We start from the raw sequence: 19,848 nt of genomic DNA, 5'->3' as shown, positions 1-19,848 counted from the left end.
CAGGTGAGAAACGCTGTGGCGCATCATGTCTCCATCGGGACTGTTTGGTCCCTCTTACATCATAAGCAGAGACAGAAACACCAGATTATCATCGTGGAGCAGCAGAGAAAGTGTTGAAGGTTTCTCGCAGCTGAATGTGAACGAGACTAATAATGTTACAGGAATTAAATATAAAGCAGAATGACGCTCATAACTCTGCAGATAACAACTGCTTTCATTAATCTGATGATTATTCTCTCAGCTAATCAGGTAATTACTCATCAGAGCTCTGTGAGTGCAGGCTTTTATTTTGAAACGTGAACCGGAAGCGTCGGTCTGAGTGTTGCGGGTTTGACTCCTCAGTCAGCGGACTGTCTGTCTCTCTGCAGCCCGCAGCAGGTTGCTGTGGCCCGACAGGATCAGATGCACGGACCCCCCCTCTGGACTGAACCGAGCAGAACCGGTGAGAGGAGCCGGAACCGAGCCGTGCTGAGTTCAGTCTGATCGGCGGGGACCCTCAGCTGTGTGTCCGTCTGTATGGAGGCTCCGGGCGGCCCGAGGCGGAGGATCGTCCCGCTGCTGGTTCTGATGCTCTGCTGCTCCGCCGCTCCGGGAAACGCCGAGAGGGTGAGTGAACACACACACACACACACACACACACACACACACACACACACACACAGAGAGAGATGGCTTAATACAAGTTCATTAAAAGTGTGTGTAGTTTTTATTGAGAGAAGAAACTGTTGAGATCAAACAAGAGACTGAACTGCTTCAGATATCTGCTGATTAACATGATATTCTCTTCAGCTCAGAGAAAGGGGCTCTTATTGTGAAAATATGCAAGAATCTTTTAAGAAGTGTTTGTTGTTTAATTTGCATTTTAGTGTAAGTGTCTGTTTCATCACATCCTGTTATCAGCTCATCAGTCTGTGTGTGAGCTGATCAATAACTGATTCACCTGCTGCCTTACAGTGTGCGCGTGCGCGCGCGCGTGTCACCATGGTAACAGACAGACTGGTGTGTGTGTGAAGTCAGTGTTTGTTCAGTTTTTATTGTTGTGTGTTTTTAACAGTAGACTGTGACACTGATAAACCTGCCATTATTATTAGTAGTAGTACTATTTCACTGCTTCTACTACTAATTATAATAATAATAATTATAATAATAATAATAATACAATAGTACTTCTCTTTGACACCATCACCTCCATGTTGCCGTGAATCATGGGTCGTACTGTGAAGTAGTGTATTCTGCTGGTTTTCATCATGTGTGATGGTTGAGATGTTTAATGTCGTTTATGACGTGTGAGCGTTCACATCATCAAACACCTGAATGGTTACAGAGTCGGTCAGGTGAGGGTTAAAATACTGTGTATTAACAATATAACACTGTAAACAGGTCAAATGTCGTAAATTAGAGTAGAAGAAAACAATAAAACAGAACAAAGTAGAGTATAATTTACGAGGAAGATACACAGTTATGTATAAAAAGTATGTGTTGTACATATTGTTATTTTAGCTGTTTTTTAAATTAGTTTTCCTGTTAGTACAGAAGCACGCACTCTCTTCGACATGTGTTCATTACATTTGAAGGAAAGACCTGAGCTGATGTGAGGCGTCCATGTTTGTTTGGAGCGTTCAGAAAAATGGATGTTGATGAGAACAGATCAGAAACTCTGATGTGACACGTCTTCAGTCAGCGGTGGACCCGAGTTGCAGCTGATGTGTTTGAAATCTCTGTTCACTGTGAAATATCTAGTGAGAAGCGTCATATCCTCTATAGTGGACTATAGTATGGCCTGGTGAGTTCTGGTCTTGGTTAGTTCTGGTCTCGGTGAGTTCAGCTCCTGCTGAGTTCAGCTCTTGGTGAGTTCTGGTCTTGGTGAGTTCAGCTCTTGGTGATTTCTGGTCTTGGTGAGTTCTGGTCTTGGTGAGTTCAGCTCTTGGTGAGTTCAGCTCTTGGTGAGTTATGGTCTTGGTAAATTCTGGACTAGATGAATTGTGGACTTCAGACCTGTTAAATCCATCTGTCTGCAGACACCTGAATTAGGATTTTCTCTTCCCCCTACATGCTTTTTCCTGATTGGCTGTTTATCATTCTTAACCAATCAGAGACCACCATCAGTCAGTAATGTTCAGAGTATCTGAGCATGCTCAGTATTTCTCCGCTACCTCCATCCGTCTTCCTTTCCTACTACACACTTCTTTGTGCTCGGTGTGTTTTGGGAGGCTTGACGGACCACTATGACCTGCAGGGTCACATGACTAAAGGGGCTAACTGAGCTAGCACTGCCGCTAGTGAGCTAATCTGTTAGCATGTTCACTGTTGGCTGCGTGACCTGTTATTGCAATGTCACCCCATAGATCACCTGTTTGATGATGTTTTCATGTCCTCGTGCCTTTTTAGTTCTGTAGGATCTTTAGTTTGTCATGTAAAGCATCTTAAGTATCTTGAAAAGCGAGCAATAAATAAAGCGTATTATTATTTTTTTATCCATCGTTCCCTCTCCTCGTCCGCCACACTTCTGCTCCCGGTCACGTTTGACGTTTGGTCATCAGGTTTTCTTTTCAGTGGGATCTGTCTCCATTTGAAGCTCATGGTCCATTACAGTCTGATGTGTCTCATTTCGCTGATGATGTTCTTTTATACTTTGAATAATCCCCGAGTTTTGATCTGAAGATGCCTCAGAGCCTCAACAGCAATCCGTTTTTACATCAGCTTTGGTTTCCCTCCAACGTTAAGAGACGGACTGATGATGAAGATGTTAGTGTTGTGTGTGACTTAAATATCTCAACAACTATTGGACGGACTGTGATGAAACGTGCTTCATCGTTCACGTTGCCCTCAGGATGAACTGTAATAACTTTGGTGATCCTCTGACTTGGTTCATCTAGCGCCATCATCAGGTTTTAGCCTTCTGACACCTTTGGCTGTCGGTCATGTGACCCTGCAGGTCGTAGTGGTCTCTCAAGAGTCCCCCCTTCCATAGTACGAAGTGGAGCTGGCGTTTTATCAGCAGGTTGATCTGAACACTTTCTGCCTTTTTTTTTTTTACTGCGGAAATCAAAGAATGTAAAAAGAATGTCAGACAGGAAATAAAACCTGTCTGTCTGTCTGTCTCTGTGCAGTCAGTCAGACAGGCTGGTCTCTGTCTGTTGTTTTAGTTCGTCTGTTTTCTGTTTCAGCCTTTTGTCCTGATCTGCTGTTATTACTGTCCCAAATACACACACACACACACACACACACACACACTCACAGTGATCTGATCTGCTGAGCTGCAGTGAAAAGGTAAATCAACGACAGAAAGCAGCTGCACAGTGAATGAAAACATTTAAATGAAATAATTTCACCTGTCAACTCATTTTTCACTTTTTAGTTCAAGAACTTCATTTGTTTAAATCATATAGACTCCAATTTGCAGGAAATAAGACACTCAGCTGGTCAGAAATCAGATTTCTGTGACAAACTTTTGGGGATTTACAGGTTTTTTCTTTATCGATTACACACATTAACCCCAAGTTACCAAATGCATTAACATATTTCTGCAAGCTATATGCACCCATGTCACGGGTCGGCTGTGGCTCAGGAGGCAGAGCAGGTCGTCCACTAACAAACAAGCTAATAAATCCTCCTGTCCACGTGTTGTTGAAGTGTCCTTGAGCAAAACACTGAACCCCAAACTGATCCTCATGGTCAGACCAGCACCTGCGTGGGTTATAGACTGTGTGTGTGTGTGTGTGTGTGAACTGGCGAATGAGCGGCACTCTGGATAAAAACGTTGTATAAATGCAGAAGTATTTAGATCAATTATTTTAGTAAAAGTAGCAATGCCACACTGTGCAAATACTCTGTTACAAGTAAAAGTCCTGCATTGAAAACATTACTTAATTTAAAGGTCCAGTGTGAAACATTTAGGAGGCAGAAATGGAATATAATATTCATAAGTATGTTTTCATTACTGTTTACTGACCTGAAAATAAGAATCATTGTGTTTTCGTTACCTTAGAATGAGCCTTTATATCTACAGAGGGAGCGGGTCCCCTTCCACGGAGGCCGCCATGTTGCACCGCCATGTTTCTACAGTAGCCCAGAACGGACAAACCGAACACCGGCTCTAGAGCGGGCATTTCGCGTTTTCGCGAGTTTTGCTTCACCGTAGTTTCTCCTACACGCCTGGAAGGGGAGGGCGAGGCGAGCGGGGTTCAAATCTGATATTTCACAACTAGATGCCACTAAATCCTCCACACTGGACCTTTGAGTACAAGTATTATCAGCAAAATGTACATAAAGTATCAAAAGTAAAAATATTCATATTATATTATTGTATTATTATTACTGATGCATTCATGTGTAATTAACATTTTTCTGTTGTAGTTGGTTGAGTTGGAGCTGATTTAAACTATTTTTTATACTTAGTAGTTTCATATATTTTACGTACAAAACAGGATGAACTTATAAAACATAATGTAATGTTGCCAGGGTGCGTTTATGAACCTGCGATGGAATATTTCAGGTGTTTCAGTTGTTGTTTAGTTATTTGACACCTGAAGAGTTTGTCTGTTTCCTGTTGTTGTATCATTTGAACGCTGCAGAGAAGAGAGTTTGTTTTAGTCTGACCTTTTGGACAGAACAATGTTCGATCGAATAAATGTTTGTCTTTTTACATCATAGTTTTTGTTCTGCACCTCCACAGTGAGCGTCATCTGATGCACAGAGACAAATGAAAATAATCTGATCTGTATTTGAGACACAGCAAGTCTGCAGATCTGTTTCTCTCTGTGTGAAATCACCCGAACCCTCACAGGAAAATAAATGCAGAACATTACCCACAGTGCCCTGCTGGACGTGTCGAGGCATCGAGCGTCATGCGGGATGTGAGACAGGAATGAAGATAAGACGACATCAGACCTTCATCAGCCTGTCTGTCTGACTGTCTGCAGGAAGAACACTGTTACACCTGCAGGATACATGAAGGCGTTTGGGTTTAAACACACAGAAATATGCCTGAGAGATAAAAACATCATGAAGAAACATGCTTAACAACTTCACTACAGTCTAAACCTGAGATTAAGTTCACTCAGGACTAAACTTTACCTGCAGGATCCATGAAGGTGTTTGGGTTTAAACCCACAGAGTCCATAACCACCAGGTTATCATTGTAACCATGACGATGAAGGTCCCACTCAGAATATATTAAACTTCTATTAAACTTGGATTTTCTTGTCTTCTCTCGCTGCAGGTGTGTCACTGCAGCGGGAAGTCTTTCTGTCACTGTGACGGGGTCAAAGGTCAAAAGGTGAGCGGATGGGACACAGATGTTATCTTGATGTCAGAACAGGAAGTGATTCAGTCCTGGTTCTGTCTCACAGACAATTTTTAAATCAATCTATCTATCTATCTATTTCTCATTGATAAACATAATGCCAATTAAAATCACATTTATTTTTCATTGACAGAGACGTCATACTTTATGATAGATGACTATTGTATTTCCATCTTTACTACAGAGACTGCTGTCCTTTATGATTGATATCTGAATCTTCTGAGTCTTTTTAGGAGAATATTAACTGTAAATGAAAATGTTTTTATCGTTTTGTTTTTTTCTTTTAACCTGAAAAATGTTTACAGTACTTTTTCCAGCCTTCAGTAGTGTCTTCCCCACAGGCTATTACAACCTCAACCAATCAGAGGGCAGGACAATAACCTGTACAAAACCTGAGAGGCAAAACCCAGGGCAGGAAGGTCCTGAAAGCACTGGCCTCTGGGTGATAACTAAAAGTGACCATGATGGACGTAGAAACATTTTTATCAACTGTTGTCTTGTGTTATCTGAATTGTGATGGATGGACAGTCAGAGGACCTCCCCCCCCCCGCCCCCCCCGCTGCAGTCAGGTGTGTCTCAGGTGTGGTACCTTAGACCACCCAAGTATAAACTCTGTGATCTCAGGTGTGTTCAGTAGGAGAATAAAGGTTGGTTCCTCTCTGCTGAACATGAAACATCCGTCTGTTCGCTCAGGAACTTGAATGAATCAAGACCTCAGCCAGAATCTATGTACACCTGAGTTTACCTGAGTTTACCGCCTCTGTGTGGACACAGGGGAACTGACCGAGGAGCTGTTCTACACCTCATGTGATCTACCTCTGTTTTCGTGCTCCACAGGGTGAACCTGGTTACCCTGGATACGACGGACTTCCAGGAGTTACTGGTTACCCTGGCAACGAGGGACACCAGGGTTCACCTGGAGAAAAGGTAACAGCCTCTGAACTGAACACAGCAGACAGATTATTATTATTAAGACGGTTATTATTATTATTATTATTACTTTATTATTTCAGATGTTTTAACAGACTGTGGAGTTCCTCAAGGTTCTCTCCAAGGTCCTCTTTTTATTTCAGCAACAGATGTTACAGTTCAGGAGTTCTTCCTGCCATCTGCCTTTAGTTTATTAAGATAACTTGCTGTCATTGTTTCAAACATCAGAGCAGTTGTATTGTTTTCTCATTTGGAGAAAGTTATTTATTTGTTTGTTTCCAGATTGATGACTGCGGGTCTGCAGCTCAAACACAATGACTTATTGATTAAATTTCAGAGATATGCATCTGGTCACTTCAGACTTGACAAAATCTAAAAAGACTTTGACACCAATGACTTGATATCCTCCACAGGTCCAAAGATTAAACACGATGTCATAAAAACTCTTCCTTTTTCTGACAACAGATAAACTTTGAATCAATCTGACAGCAGCCAATCAGGTTTCAGAGCAGGAGGTAAAGGTGTGTTTGTCAGAGCAGAGCAGCAGACAGGTGATGACTGCTGTTTGAGGACTTGTTGGTCTTGACTTGATAGCCAGGAGTTGAGACTGACTTGTGACTTCACAACAATGACATCCACAATCCCATCTTGTATGTTTTGTATAAAACCCACAGTTTAAAACTCTCTGTCCGTCCAACTGTCCAGACTGAAGAGGACACTGTGTGGTCTCGAGGCCCTAAAAACAGTATCAGCTGCTCTCAGCCTCTGTTCTGTAGCAACACAGTTGTAGTAATGTTTTCAGCTGAATATTAATAAATGTCAGCGATCTCTGCAGAATTCTTGGGTATGATGATTCTTTTCTTGACTTTTTTTTGTCTTCAGGGTGAGCAGGGAGCAGCAGGAGGTCCAGGACTGAAAGGCTCTCGGGTATGACTGATGATGATGATGATGATGATGATGATGATGATGATGATGAATCATTAATATTTCCCTCCAAATTTCCCAGTACAACTTTGGAGTCTTTTATTTGCTGAATTCTGGTTTGAAATGTAAATTTGATTTCATCGTTGTGATCTGTGATTGTGTCTCTGAGGGCAACATGATGACTCTCCTCTTATTAAACTGCCTGTTTTAACCTCTTTAACTCTTAAACTCTGGATTTTCTCTGACTTGAGCATAATTTTAGACACATTTGGCCAAAATTCGTCCTGAAAGATTTGGTATCTTAGTTAACTTGACTGAATACAGATCAAAGGAGTGAAAGATCCATCATATGAAGTTAAACAACGGTCCGTCAGTAACAGTCTGTCTCTCTGTATTCTCCAGGGTCTTCCAGGAAAACCAGGTTTTCCAGGACCTCCAGGACTGCCAGTAAGAAACATTACATACCATTCAGTACATCAGTACATTCAGAGAGCATAAAGCATGTACACAAGAGAATAGAGAGAATTTAAAGCATACAGATAATTTAGACTGTGGTCATGCTCTACTAAACTGATGTTTCCAGGACATTTTGTCAACTTTTTGCAGGTTTAAATCATCTCTACATATTCCTACATTGCAAAAAATCTCCAGCTTCCCAAGTAATTTTTATCTATAAATGAGCCCTAAAAATCTTATTTTCATAAAATAAGTGAAAACAATCTGCCAGTGCAGCAGGAATATTTCACTCTGTTTTCATCAGAAAACAACTTGTTTTAACAATTTTAAAATATTGAAACACTGAAAAATGAGGCAGGTCGCTGCACTAGAAAAAATTTAACTTAAAAAATATGTAACTGCACTGGAAAGCAGTTGAAATATTCTGACTGCAACAGATTTTCTCACTCATTCGAAGAAAATGTGACTTTCTAAGTCTCAGTTGCAGACAAAATGGCCTGATAAGAAGGAGATTCTTTTCAGCGTGATTTGTTGAACATTTATAACACATTATCATTTTCTGAAAACACTGTTGTGTTTTTCCAGGGACTTCCCGGACATCAAGGAACCATTGGCCGACCAGGACTCCCAGGATGCAACGGGACAAAGGTAGAGATGATTCCCTGCACTATCGTATTTTACTGAAGGCAGTTTGTTTCCAGTGTGCCTGAAATTACGCCTAAAGTTTTTGCCAGAGGCCTGGGTATCAGTTGGCATGAAGTCACATTTTTCATTTGTTTTGATTGAAAGACTAAGGGGGTGGGTGGGTGTTTAACTGGTTTGTGTATAATTTGATTAAAGATTTGAAATTTGCTACATTAACGACAATTAAAACAGATATGTGAAGGTGATTTTCTTAAATAAATCAACATTAACTTTTGGTTTAACACAGGACACGAACCCCAGTCTCTTGGGTGAAAGTCCTGTGTTTGTTAGTCTCTTTATACTACGTCACCTGACTTCCTCCTTTGCTCCCGTCATAATTACCACAGCCACTAGAGGTCGCAGTCTTGCAATAAAAGTAAACATGAGTCGTAATAAGCTGCTTGCACAGACGACCTGTAGGGACATTTTTCAGTCTCCTAATGTTAGGCCCCCAGAAGAGGGTTTGTTTTAAGACCTTCATTATTTCAGTTTTGTGCTTCTGTGTTGCATCTTCTTACATTAATGTGTATAGGGAAATGACCATAGAGAAAATCTGGGACCAGATAATATTCCATAATTGAAAGACTGCTCACATTGCACAGAGACAGGAGGAAAGGGGAACTAATAGTGGCCCACCACCTCTTTATTTCCTCAGGGTCAGGTTAATCTGGTCATGCGGATCATTACTATCAAAAAGGTAGACAGGATACACTTGTGTATCATCTGCAAAGACGTATTATGTCCTCAAACGATGTGACTAATTGGAAGCATGTAAATGGAGAATGGAATAGGTCCTAGAATCGAACCCTGAGGTGCACCACAAGTATGTTTTATAGACAATGAAATTAAACTACAATTTCCATTTATTCCAACAAGGTTATTGAAGTGACTGAAGACATCAGAGGAGACAGGACTATCAGGCGAAACATTTTCAGAACTTTCAAAGCTGTTTTTACCTTCAACCCAGCATCACAACGTTACAGTTGATGCACTTTTCAGAAGTTGTAATCTAGTGAGTGTATAATCCTTTTTAAGCTCCATCTCCTGACTCTTCAGAGGATGATCTACTTGAGACAGAAATCTCCTGATCTCATCCACACAAACACTGAATGATGTATTGATTGGTGTCTTCCAGGGAGATGTTGGTTACCCAGGGTTCCCCGGGGTCCCAGGACCTGTCGGCCTTCAAGTAAGTCCTGCCTACTTCCTATACAAAGCAGTGATTGAATGCTGTGAAGACTTCCTGTTTACCTGTCAGTCATTTAGTGAAACACATTTGAATGACTGCAGGCTGAAGCTAAGCTAGGCTAAATAGCTCTGAGAAGCTAAAGCTAACTGTGTTCATGTGTTTCAGGGTCGACCAGGACTGCGAGGTGCAAAGGTCAGAACACACCTGAACACATTCACATACTATCGTAGAAAAGGTTTCAGTCATCGTCATCTGGACTGTTTTCAGAGATCAAGAGGTTTCGGCTCCAATCCGGAAGTCATTCTCAATTGTGAAAAAATGGACCGGGAAATTTAAGCTACTCTGTGTTACATAAGCCCCGCCCTCAGGAAGGAGTCTACCTGAGTATCTGTTGATTACTCTAGCTATTATCACCTGAAACTGACCTAATTGTTTCCATGATGGCCCAGTAATCAGTAATCAGGCCTATTGTTTTCTGGCTGCACCTCCCTCATCACTGTTAAGTACCTGATTAGCATATGATTGGCGTGACCAAGGTGCTAATACACTGTGATAAACTTTGGGCAGATTGAATCTCAGACCACCATTTCTGTTCAAAGAGGGGTTTTCTTTTTTCTTTCTGGTTTGAACGGGGTGTCAAGTAAGCCATTTTTGTGAAAAAAGAAAACCTCCTCCTAGACTCCTTCCTGAGGGCAGGGCTTATGTAACACAGAGTAGCTTAAATTTCTAGTTCCTGTCCAATTTTTTCACAATTGAGAATGACTTCCGGATGGGAGCCGAAACGTCTTGATTCTGAAAACAGTGTCCAGATGACGACGACTGAAACCTTTTCTACGATAGAACACTCCTGGACGAATGAGGGACTACACCGTCACATTCACATACTGTCATGATAAAAGCCTGTATCTCCAATTCTTCAAACATCTTTTTCAGTTGTTTGTTGGTATAAAATAACAAGTGTTTTTACCTTACTTGAACCACACATGCAGTTAATATCAAGCAGAGAACTAACAAGGGTTAGAGCTACAGTACATGTATTATTGATATATTTAAGTATTTATAGATGTAATTTATGTCATAGAGCAACATTTATTACATAAATTTTTTATTCTTTAAAATGTTTTGTTGTCTTTATTATGTGGGAGATAGTAGGGAGGTGACAAAACATTTGGGGGTATGAGGGCTGACATGCAACATCAGCCCACCAGCTGGACTCAAACTGCAGACATTGTCATTACGTGGTCAGCTTAATAAAACCTCTGGCCAACGTGACGCCCCAGAACAACATTTATTATGTGAACATAGATCTTTATTCTCATTCATTATTCTTTAAAACCCACTGAGTGTGGGTGAAAAATGTGAAAATCTTCCTCCCACAACTCAAACACTTACTGCTTTATGACTACAGGAAACACTCAACAGATCTTAAATATAGAAACAGAGATGAAACTGATATTGAGCTCCTCACCTGTTTCCTCAAAGGCAGTTTTTTGTCTGCAGCAGCCTAACACTTTTTCTTTTTCTGACTCTGACTGTTTCTGTCTCGGTTTGTTTCTGGTTTCAGGGAGACTCGTTCGTCTTTCCCGTCACTCAGGATATTAAAGGAGCAATAGGACCACAAGGACCAGTCGGAGAAAAAGTCAGTCACTGTCACACATTTTGTCATTCAGACAAGACAAAGGTCTTCCTCAGTCTGTGGTCTTGTCTCAGTTCTTGTGTTCTCCAAATTACCAGAAGTGTTCTTCTGCCTGTTTTACTCAGGATGTTTGGGTAGCTGAGTTGTGGTATCCCAGCATGCATTTCACATCAACCAGCGGTGATGGTGGCGAATATGATCCAGACTAAATTTACCTTTTAGACTACTACAGATGAGGACTTAACCTTTTATGTTTTGGATATGTGAGCAAGTTATCAAAGCAATGAGAATGTGCTGAAAAAATAATTTTTAACCTTTAGATTTTTTTCTCCGATTAGCTGATAGACAGACTCCTCTGATTAGTTGGTGGAGAGTTTCTTATGATTGGCTAGTGGAGAGTGGGCTTTGATTGGCTGTTTGTGTTGCAGGGGCTGATTGGAGAGCCAGGTGAACCAGGGCTGCCAGGAACACCAGGATACGCTGGAGTTCCTGTACGCTTCATCTAAAACCATCAAACTTTATTTAAACGCTTACAGTGATCGGTGGTTCAATCAACTGACAACCGCTTTTTTTGTTTTTTAATTCAGGGAAGTCCAGGGTTGCCAGGGTTACCAGGAGAGAAGGTTAGTGTGCTGACAGGCTGACCTGAGGTTTGTCTCTTCAGGTCTGTTCAGTAACATAACTACTGGTTTTGTCCCCACAATGTTTGTAAATTTGACCAATCATAATCATCGCACTTTTACTCATAAAAAATCTTGTTTTTAACCACTGACCAAACAAAAAACACCACCAAACAGTGACCTCACATAACAACTTCCTAACAAATATGTTAACTATAGAACCACGGAAGTCCCAAAGTCAGTATCTTGTTCACATAATTTAATATCTTGTTTGATCATTCGGTCCTGATGATGCTGTGTTTTTGTTTCAGGGTCAGGAGGGTCCCAGTCCAGTGATACCAGGTCCCAGAGGACAGAAGGTAAGCTAACAGGTCCGGATTTAAGCCTAATGCTAATGCTAATGCTAATTCCCAGGTTATACATTTACATAAAGTCACATCACCTGGTAATTCACACTCTGATTGTAATGTGAGCAGACAACTGTGATATAAGACAGACATTCTGACATTTCTAACCTGTGAAACACCATCACCATCATCGTCAACACCATCATCATCTTTGTCATCATCATTGTCATCATCATCAGCTGTGTTTGGTTTTAGGGTGATCGCGGCCTGCCGGGGATCCCTGGACAGAAAGGAATCAAACTGTACGCTGAAGGACCCAAAGAACTGAAGGTCTGTCTGTCGTTATATCTGTCTGTCTGTCTGACTGTTTGATTGTCGGTCTGTCTGGCTCTCTGCCTGGTTTCACTGATATTTTTTGTTGTTATATTTCAGGGAGAACCTGGCGAAGTTGGAGTGAAAGGTTGTCTTGGACTTCCTGTAAGTTAAAGCCGTCTCACAGTCTGACAACCTGTCTGTCTGACTGCCTGACAGAATCATAAGCATATCTCATCCACAAAAGCAATGACAGACCATGTTAATTATTGTTTTGATTGTCTCATTTTGTTATTATCTGAGAGTCAGACTGATGTGTGCGTTTGTTTTCTCCTCCAGGGTGTGCCAGGGAAACTGGGGGTTAAAGGAGAGAAGGGCGGGCGAGGTGATCCTGGCTCGCTAGTAAGAGAGAGAGAGAAAGACCTGAGTGCTCATTAACGATAACATGGATCTATATAATATCATTTAAACTCATGACTTCAACAGAAACCTGTAATCAAGCAGTTATTAATTCATATCTGAATGTTATATTTTTATTGTTATTTATTCATTTTGTGGTTACGACCTAAACCTCATCAGAAACCTGAACAGGTGTAATCTTGGTCTAACATGTTGTTGTGTGTTTGTGTTTAGGGTAAACCGGGGAAGGATGGAGTCCCTGGACAGCTGGGAGAACAGGTAACATGCTAAGCTAACAGGAATGCTAACCAACCTGCTAATGATAGCTTAGCAATCTGCTTCATTCAAAGGACAACCAAAAGCCAGATCTGTGTGAGTCCAAATCCTACTGAAGAGTCCATCTGTTACTGGCTAGTCTTTGTTGCCACATGATGGCGTAGTGAAGCAGGTACACTCCACAACCAGAACCAAAACCAGCACCACCAGAGCTGGTTTAGTCTCCACACATTTCAATTCTTGCTCCAAGTTCAAAATGAACCCTGTCTGTGGTCTGGTGTCTGTTGTGTGGTTAATGTTCTGTCTTTACTGGTCAAAGATCATTAGTTAGAGACAGAAGCTCCACTCTGTAACAGCTCTGTAGGAGCAGTGTTTTTGTAGAGAACAGAACAAGAGTGGTGAGTTATTTTCAGCTGATCTCATGTCAGTTTCAGGCATCAGAATTTCACAGAAAAGCCTCCTGTGTAGACAAACTGTAACCATAAATAAAATGGACGTGTATCTGCGCCAGTCAGATGGATGATAGCCTGTAATGATGGAGGGGGTCGTGTGTTGTACAGACTGTAAAGACCTCTGAGACTGATCACTGATTCTGAGCTGTAGAAATAAAATGAACTTGAGCTGTGTGTCTGCAGGGAGACCCAGGTTTTCGTGGGTACCTCGGTCCTCCAGGTATCGAGGGAACCAAGGTGAGTACTGTATAAGGTACAGGAAGTATTACTGCAGTAGTACACTCATTGTTGTGTCAGAGTGTTTATGATGTGTGTGTGTTTTTAGGGAGAGAAAGGTTTTCGTGGTTTTCCAGGTCTTCCAGGAGAGGTGAGTCTGAAGTCTTGATTGTTGTTTTGTTGTTTTTTTCTCTGCTGAGTAAAATGATAACGTAACTGACAGGAAGGATGGTCAATTCTACCAAAATAAGATCCAGGATGGTAAAAACAAAAACACACACAAACGTAACGACAACAACACAGGACTAGATAAGCCTTAAGTCTTTCAGACTAGGGCTGAATCCGGGTGTGTTCACCTACTGAAGAATGTACTGAAACAACACTGCACTGTTGTAGATGTACTCCATGACACTTATTTCTTAGCTGCAGGTTTCTTACAGGTGCTTTTCATGTTAAAATAGCAGCTCATAGTTCAGCTCTGTGGTAAAATATTGATTAGACTGAATAAAGCAGACGGTTCAACAAATGTCTTTAATCAGACCTGCAGATCACTGTCTTGAATCAGATCAGTAGGACAGACTGCAGAGTTCAACAGGTGGCGCATCAAGTGAAGAAGATCACCTGAATTTTTAAACAAAACGTCAAAGAATGAACACAGACGTAAACGCAGTTGTTGTTCTACTAAAAACCTATTATTACATAACAGGACGAATACGAAAGAGCAGAATCAGGATATTATAATAAACACAATTTTATTATTAATTATCAGCAGTAAACTTCATTTATGGTGAGTAGTCCTGGGAAAAGAATGATATAATCACAGCAAGTAGTATTTTAAAATTCACAGAAAACCTTCCAACCTGAAAGTGATGTGAGGCAGCATGAATGCTACTCTCCTGCACGATGATGACGCTGTGGTTTACACAGAAGGTGAATAATTAAATGTGCTTCTTCATCCTGTTTACTTGAATATTAAAGTTGTTGTGATAGATGAATCCTCTGCAGTTAATTTAATGATTATGAAACAGTAAACAGATGAAGGTACATTCATTATTGGATCGGCAGTTAACCAGGCTACAACAGGAGAAAACATCTAGTTATAGAAAATAAGTTTAACAGCTTTTCAGACAGGTATCAGGTGCCAAAAAGAGGAAGCAGGGCCAAAAGATGGGGGCGAGACAAGGGCAATAAGGGCGGGGCCAATCGTATACTTCCTTCCTGTTGTGAACCAGCAGCAGTATGTCTTCGTGTTAAATATGTGTTTGTGTGTTTTTATCAGACGGTCTGGAATCACAGAGTGCTGAAGGGCCAGCTCGGTGTCCCCGGCCCCCGTGGACCCCCAGGAGCCCCCGGACAACGAGGTAGTATAGAGACAAACATGAAAAGTTAAAAACACTGTGATGGTTGAGACTTTTAAGTTATAATCCTTTAGATGTCTTATTTATAATATTTATATGAACAATTTTAGAATTATTTTTTCGTTGTTTAAGTTGTTCATTTATCTCTTTTATTCTCAACAGTCCAGAGACAGAATTCATGATAAATTAATTACAAAGATCATAATGATTTGTCCAGAATTCCTCAGAAAATATTCCAGAATAAACTAATGAAATACATTTTTAGGATTGTCTACTATTCATGAATCTGTAAACATTAGTTCATACTTCATACTTTTGTGTAATTGTAATATAAATGTTTTTATTTTGTTTGTAAGCAGACAGTTTTTTCATCCTCAAACAGTAATGTTCTTCTTCTCTGCTTTCTTTCAGGACTCATTGGTTTTCCTGGACTGCAGGGCGAGCCAGGTAGACTCCTCAATTACCATTGATGGGTTAATGATCAGATAACAATCAATAATCAATAACAATAATCAGATCACAGTACTGAAATGATATTTAGTCAGATGTATCCAGCTGGATGTATTTATTGTCAGACATTGTTGTAATTATTGTTTGAATCTATAGTTATATTCCTTATCGTCGAATCACTGCTCATGTCTAGTGATGACAAAGTGCTTCAGCCACATGTTGTCTATGTGATATTGACTCTGTGATAATTTGATTAATTACACTTTTGGAGATATGCTACACTGAAGCAGAGTTTAAAAAGGAAATGGTGAGGGTTCCTAAAGTGGCTCCTGTATTTTTAACCAATCCTGAGGCCCCATCCAACACAGGGGCCAAATCTAGTTTTAATACATTTAACTCTTGTGATTTGTTTTGTTGACATTGGCTTTACTTCCTTATTGTTTGAGGTCCCACAAACCTCCCTCCCAGAACTTTATTAAACCCAATGGGAAATCACAATCACAAAATCACAAACTAACTGACACACAGTAAACCTGAGGCAGTTTAGTGCTCTAGTGTAGAAATACTGGTTGGTTTCTGGATAAAACTGGTTGTCTCTGGGAGGCTTAATATTGGTCACAGATAATTTTTGCCCCGGGAGGTCTGAGTGGGTTAATTTGGCCCCGAACACACCAAAAACTCAAAATCTCAAATTTGTGTGAAGCCTGAAATCTGCAGGTGAAAATAAGAAGACAAGTCATCGTTACAAGGTAGACAATAGTAAAATTACTATATGAAGAAACACAATGACTTTGATAAGTAAATTAATTACAAACATATAATAATAATAATAATAATAATAATAATAATAATAATAACAACAACAATAATAACAAAAAATTTGTTTAATAAGTGAACCTGAACCTGTTTCTCTGCAGACGTCAGGACTAACACAGATTTGTTGTTTGGCTCCTCTCTAATGACAATAAGACTCAAAATAAAGGCTATTCTTTCCCCTCAAGGTGTGGCTCCCACTGGTCCACCGGGCCCCCAGGGGCCGCCTGGCTCATTTGGATCCAAAGGAGAACCAGGAGAGGAGGGGCCCCTAATCAGCGGGCCCCCTGGACAGGATGGAGTCCCAGGAGGTCGTGGAGCTGAAGGAGAACCAGGAGAACCAGGAATACCAGGTGATGTTCTGTCTCCTGTGTGTTTGTGTTTCTCTGTCCAGGTCTTTGTGGTACTGAGGAGGGTTTGTGGTCAGGTCACAGCCACAGTCTTCACTCCAAACACTTTTACACTCTGCCTTAAACAATTTGTCTTTATCTGAATCAAAGATCTGAGGACAGAGGGAGTCATATGTTGTACAGATTGTAAAAAACCTTCAGACAAGTCTGTGATTTAGAAATGACTTGACAGAAATCTTAAACTTGGTTTAATGAAAGTTTAACATAATTATGTGGAAAGTGATGCCTGTAGGTCAAAAAATCATCTGTAAAACATTTCCTCTGCGGTGAAATCAGGAAATATAAAATATACAACAGCAGACAGATACTTTATTTATCCCAAGTGAAATTCAAGTGTCAATGCAGCACAATACAGAATTCACAATACTACAGGCAGGCAGCTTCTCTAAAGAAACATTTCAGTAAACCCTCTTCTTCTCTGTCTTTAATAAGTTGTGGAGTCCCTCAGGGAAGCATCCTGGAGCCTCTGATCTTTCTAATAAACCTTATATAGATTAAAACGAAATAGTCCAACATTAATTTTCAGAAATTACGTTTATATACAATTCATTTGCAACAGCAAATATGTTTTGAAGATGGCTGGATTGTGTTTTCTATTAACATAATGAGGACATGTTAATGAACATATTTGACAACAGTGTCTAACTACAGCATTATTAAACTTTTTTATAATCACAGTGCTTGGTTAAGTGTCAGGAAAGAGTCGAATGAGAAGATGTCAGTTTTGTCCATCACATGGTTAACAAAGACTAAATGCAGGAGGAAACTGCTGGCCTAGCTACATCAAAAAGGAAAAACATACACTTTCCAACTCCAAGTCTGTCAGATTAAAGTTTTGTTTTCTGTCTGTCAGATTTCCTGCAGGGCGACGTTGGTCTTCCAGGAACTAAAGGTCTAAAAGGACTGATGGGACTTCCTGGAACCAGAGGGGAGGACGGACAAGCGGGTGAGTGGGTGAGAGTAAGGGGGAGTCATGATGTCACATGACATGATAATATAAGATAAACTAGTCCAGTGATGTCATGTTTCTGTAGTCTGATCTGGACCTGAGCTTCACTCAGGGTTAAAACAGCAGATATTCAATGGATGTTTAGAATGGGATTTTTAAGACAGCAACAAAATTATTTCTTCTGATATTCACACATTCAATACAACAGAATCTACAACAATCAATACATGTTTTATCATATTTAAACACACTCATGTCAATAGAATCTAGATCAGTGGTTCACAACTGGTCTAGTGAGAGGGTCCAACTTTTCCTCAGACATCAGGTCACGGTACAGATACAGACCAACTTAACATCCATTCAGTTCATTTCCATCCATCCATTCTGCCTGTGAGTGGTTTCAAACCAGGACTTTCTTACTGTAAGGAGACAGAGCTAACCACTGAGCTACACTTCAATTTTATTACACAAAATAAAAGCTAAAATAAAAAATACATTTAAAAAAGCACAACTGGGGCTTAAAACTCAATAAAATGAGAGTAATTACAGCGAAATAGTAAAATTGGAGCTTAAACCCAGCACTGAAAAATATTTAAAAACCACTGCAATAGAAGTTAGAACTAGGAAGCAGGTTTTTTTAACCATATGCTTGAGAGACAGAACGGACCCGCAGACCAAAAGTAACCCTCGAACAACAAATTGGGAACCACTGATATAGATTATCAGTATATTATCAGTAGAAAGCTATTCAGAGCTCAACTTCACAGAGGTGATATTAATGGATGTAGTTTCTTATACAAACCCTCTGATCTGATTAAAATCTGAAATGAAAAATTATTCTGTATACAGTTTTTATTCTGTATACAGTTTAATAAGAGGAAGTACGATGCAGTGCGATATACTTTGAGATTTGCGTGTTTTGCATAATTGATTGATTGGTGTTTTTAGGTGAGAAGGGGGAGGTGTGCTTTGTCTGTCAAGTTGTTTATGGCTCCCCCGGACCTCCAGGTAAACCAGGAGAGACAGGTGAAGGCGGGGTGACAGGTAAGAATCACACCTGACTCAGAGATGTTTTAATCTGATTATATGAGCTATTGATCCTGTGATTGACAGAGTGACAGCTAGACATCCGCCTTACATTCTAAAATAAAGGTCCATGTCCAAGTAAAAGTTGTTAATTTTTTGAGTTTTTAGGTATTTTATTTCCTAAAAGTTGTCTCAAAGAGAGGACACAATATGAAGATAACCAGGAATTAGAAAATGTTGACTGTGTTGAAATAACATTTTTTCTTAACTGTAGCTGTAAACAATTAATTCACATTGTTACAGAATAATAAGTGACCAGAACAGCAGACACCAGGAACAGGTAAATCTCACCTGTCTTTGTCTTTGTGATGTCATTCTGTTTCCAGGTTCAGTCGGTTTTCCAGGACCCAAAGGTTACAAAGGGGTCAAAGGTGTTGGAGGACCACCTGGTCCACAGGTGAGCTCACTGATCACCTCCATAAACTCTTGTATGACAGAGGATAACTGTAGTTTCCTCTGATGCTCTGTTATATTCGGTTTTCGCTGAACATTTTCTACACAAGTGTGAGTTTCTCTGGACTCCAAACTTAGGACAAGCCACACTATCCTGTCCCCCCTATCTGAACTAGGCATCTCTGGTACAGGTTTGAGTTCTACCTGACAAAGCAAAGTGGCATGGCAAGGAGAAGAGTCCAAGTGTCACTTTCTCTCCAGTGGGGTACTGCAAGGATCTGTACTTGGTCCCCTACTCTTCGCAATATACACCACCTCCCTTGGTCCAATTATCCGATCACATAGTTTTTCTTACCACTACTATGCTGATGATACCCAGCTCTATCAGCCTGATATCTCAAAATGGATGATGGAATTCCATCTTCAACTCAGTCTCTCTAAGACTGAACTCCTGGTGATCCCAGCCAGACCTTCAACATCCAGCTCAGCTCTGCCTTACTCTCACCAACAAAGTCTGCAAGAAATCTGGGCATCGTAATTGATGACCAACTAACTTTCACTGAGCATGTTGCATCTGTCAAGCGGTCATGTCGCTTCACAGTAGATAACATCCGAAAGATCAGGTCTTATCTGACTCAACTCC

At 40.5% G+C, this 19,848-nt stretch overlaps 1 protein-coding gene across 1 annotated transcript in view; it reads left to right on the top strand.

Annotated features, from left to right (window-relative positions):
- Positions 1–309: 309 nt before the first annotated feature.
- col4a3 (collagen, type IV, alpha 3) overlaps positions 310–19,848 on the top strand; it is a 39,190-nt gene continuing 19,651 nt past the window's right edge. Inside the window, exons 1-24 of the mRNA XM_044203154.1 lie at positions 310–606; positions 5,222–5,278; positions 6,143–6,232; positions 7,118–7,162; positions 7,562–7,606; positions 8,201–8,263; positions 9,435–9,488; positions 9,654–9,680; positions 11,053–11,127; positions 11,553–11,615; positions 11,712–11,747; positions 12,056–12,103; positions 12,347–12,421; positions 12,524–12,568; positions 12,743–12,805; positions 13,037–13,081; positions 13,714–13,767; positions 13,856–13,897; positions 15,026–15,107; positions 15,516–15,551; positions 16,556–16,720; positions 17,631–17,723; positions 18,675–18,770; positions 19,139–19,209. Of these exons, the coding sequence (XP_044059089.1) occupies positions 517–606; positions 5,222–5,278; positions 6,143–6,232; positions 7,118–7,162; positions 7,562–7,606; positions 8,201–8,263; positions 9,435–9,488; positions 9,654–9,680; positions 11,053–11,127; positions 11,553–11,615; positions 11,712–11,747; positions 12,056–12,103; positions 12,347–12,421; positions 12,524–12,568; positions 12,743–12,805; positions 13,037–13,081; positions 13,714–13,767; positions 13,856–13,897; positions 15,026–15,107; positions 15,516–15,551; positions 16,556–16,720; positions 17,631–17,723; positions 18,675–18,770; positions 19,139–19,209 (1,560 nt within the window). The 5' untranslated portion in view covers positions 310–516. The remainder of the gene's footprint in view (positions 607–5,221; positions 5,279–6,142; positions 6,233–7,117; positions 7,163–7,561; positions 7,607–8,200; positions 8,264–9,434; positions 9,489–9,653; positions 9,681–11,052; positions 11,128–11,552; positions 11,616–11,711; positions 11,748–12,055; positions 12,104–12,346; positions 12,422–12,523; positions 12,569–12,742; positions 12,806–13,036; positions 13,082–13,713; positions 13,768–13,855; positions 13,898–15,025; positions 15,108–15,515; positions 15,552–16,555; positions 16,721–17,630; positions 17,724–18,674; positions 18,771–19,138; positions 19,210–19,848) is intronic.

This window comes from Siniperca chuatsi, linkage group LG7 (assembly GCF_020085105.1).
Source record: "Siniperca chuatsi isolate FFG_IHB_CAS linkage group LG7, ASM2008510v1, whole genome shotgun sequence".
NCBI lineage: Eukaryota > Metazoa > Chordata > Actinopteri > Centrarchiformes > Sinipercidae > Siniperca > Siniperca chuatsi.
Note: the sequence above shows the minus strand (reverse complement) of the source record. Positions and strands in the feature narration are given on the sequence as shown.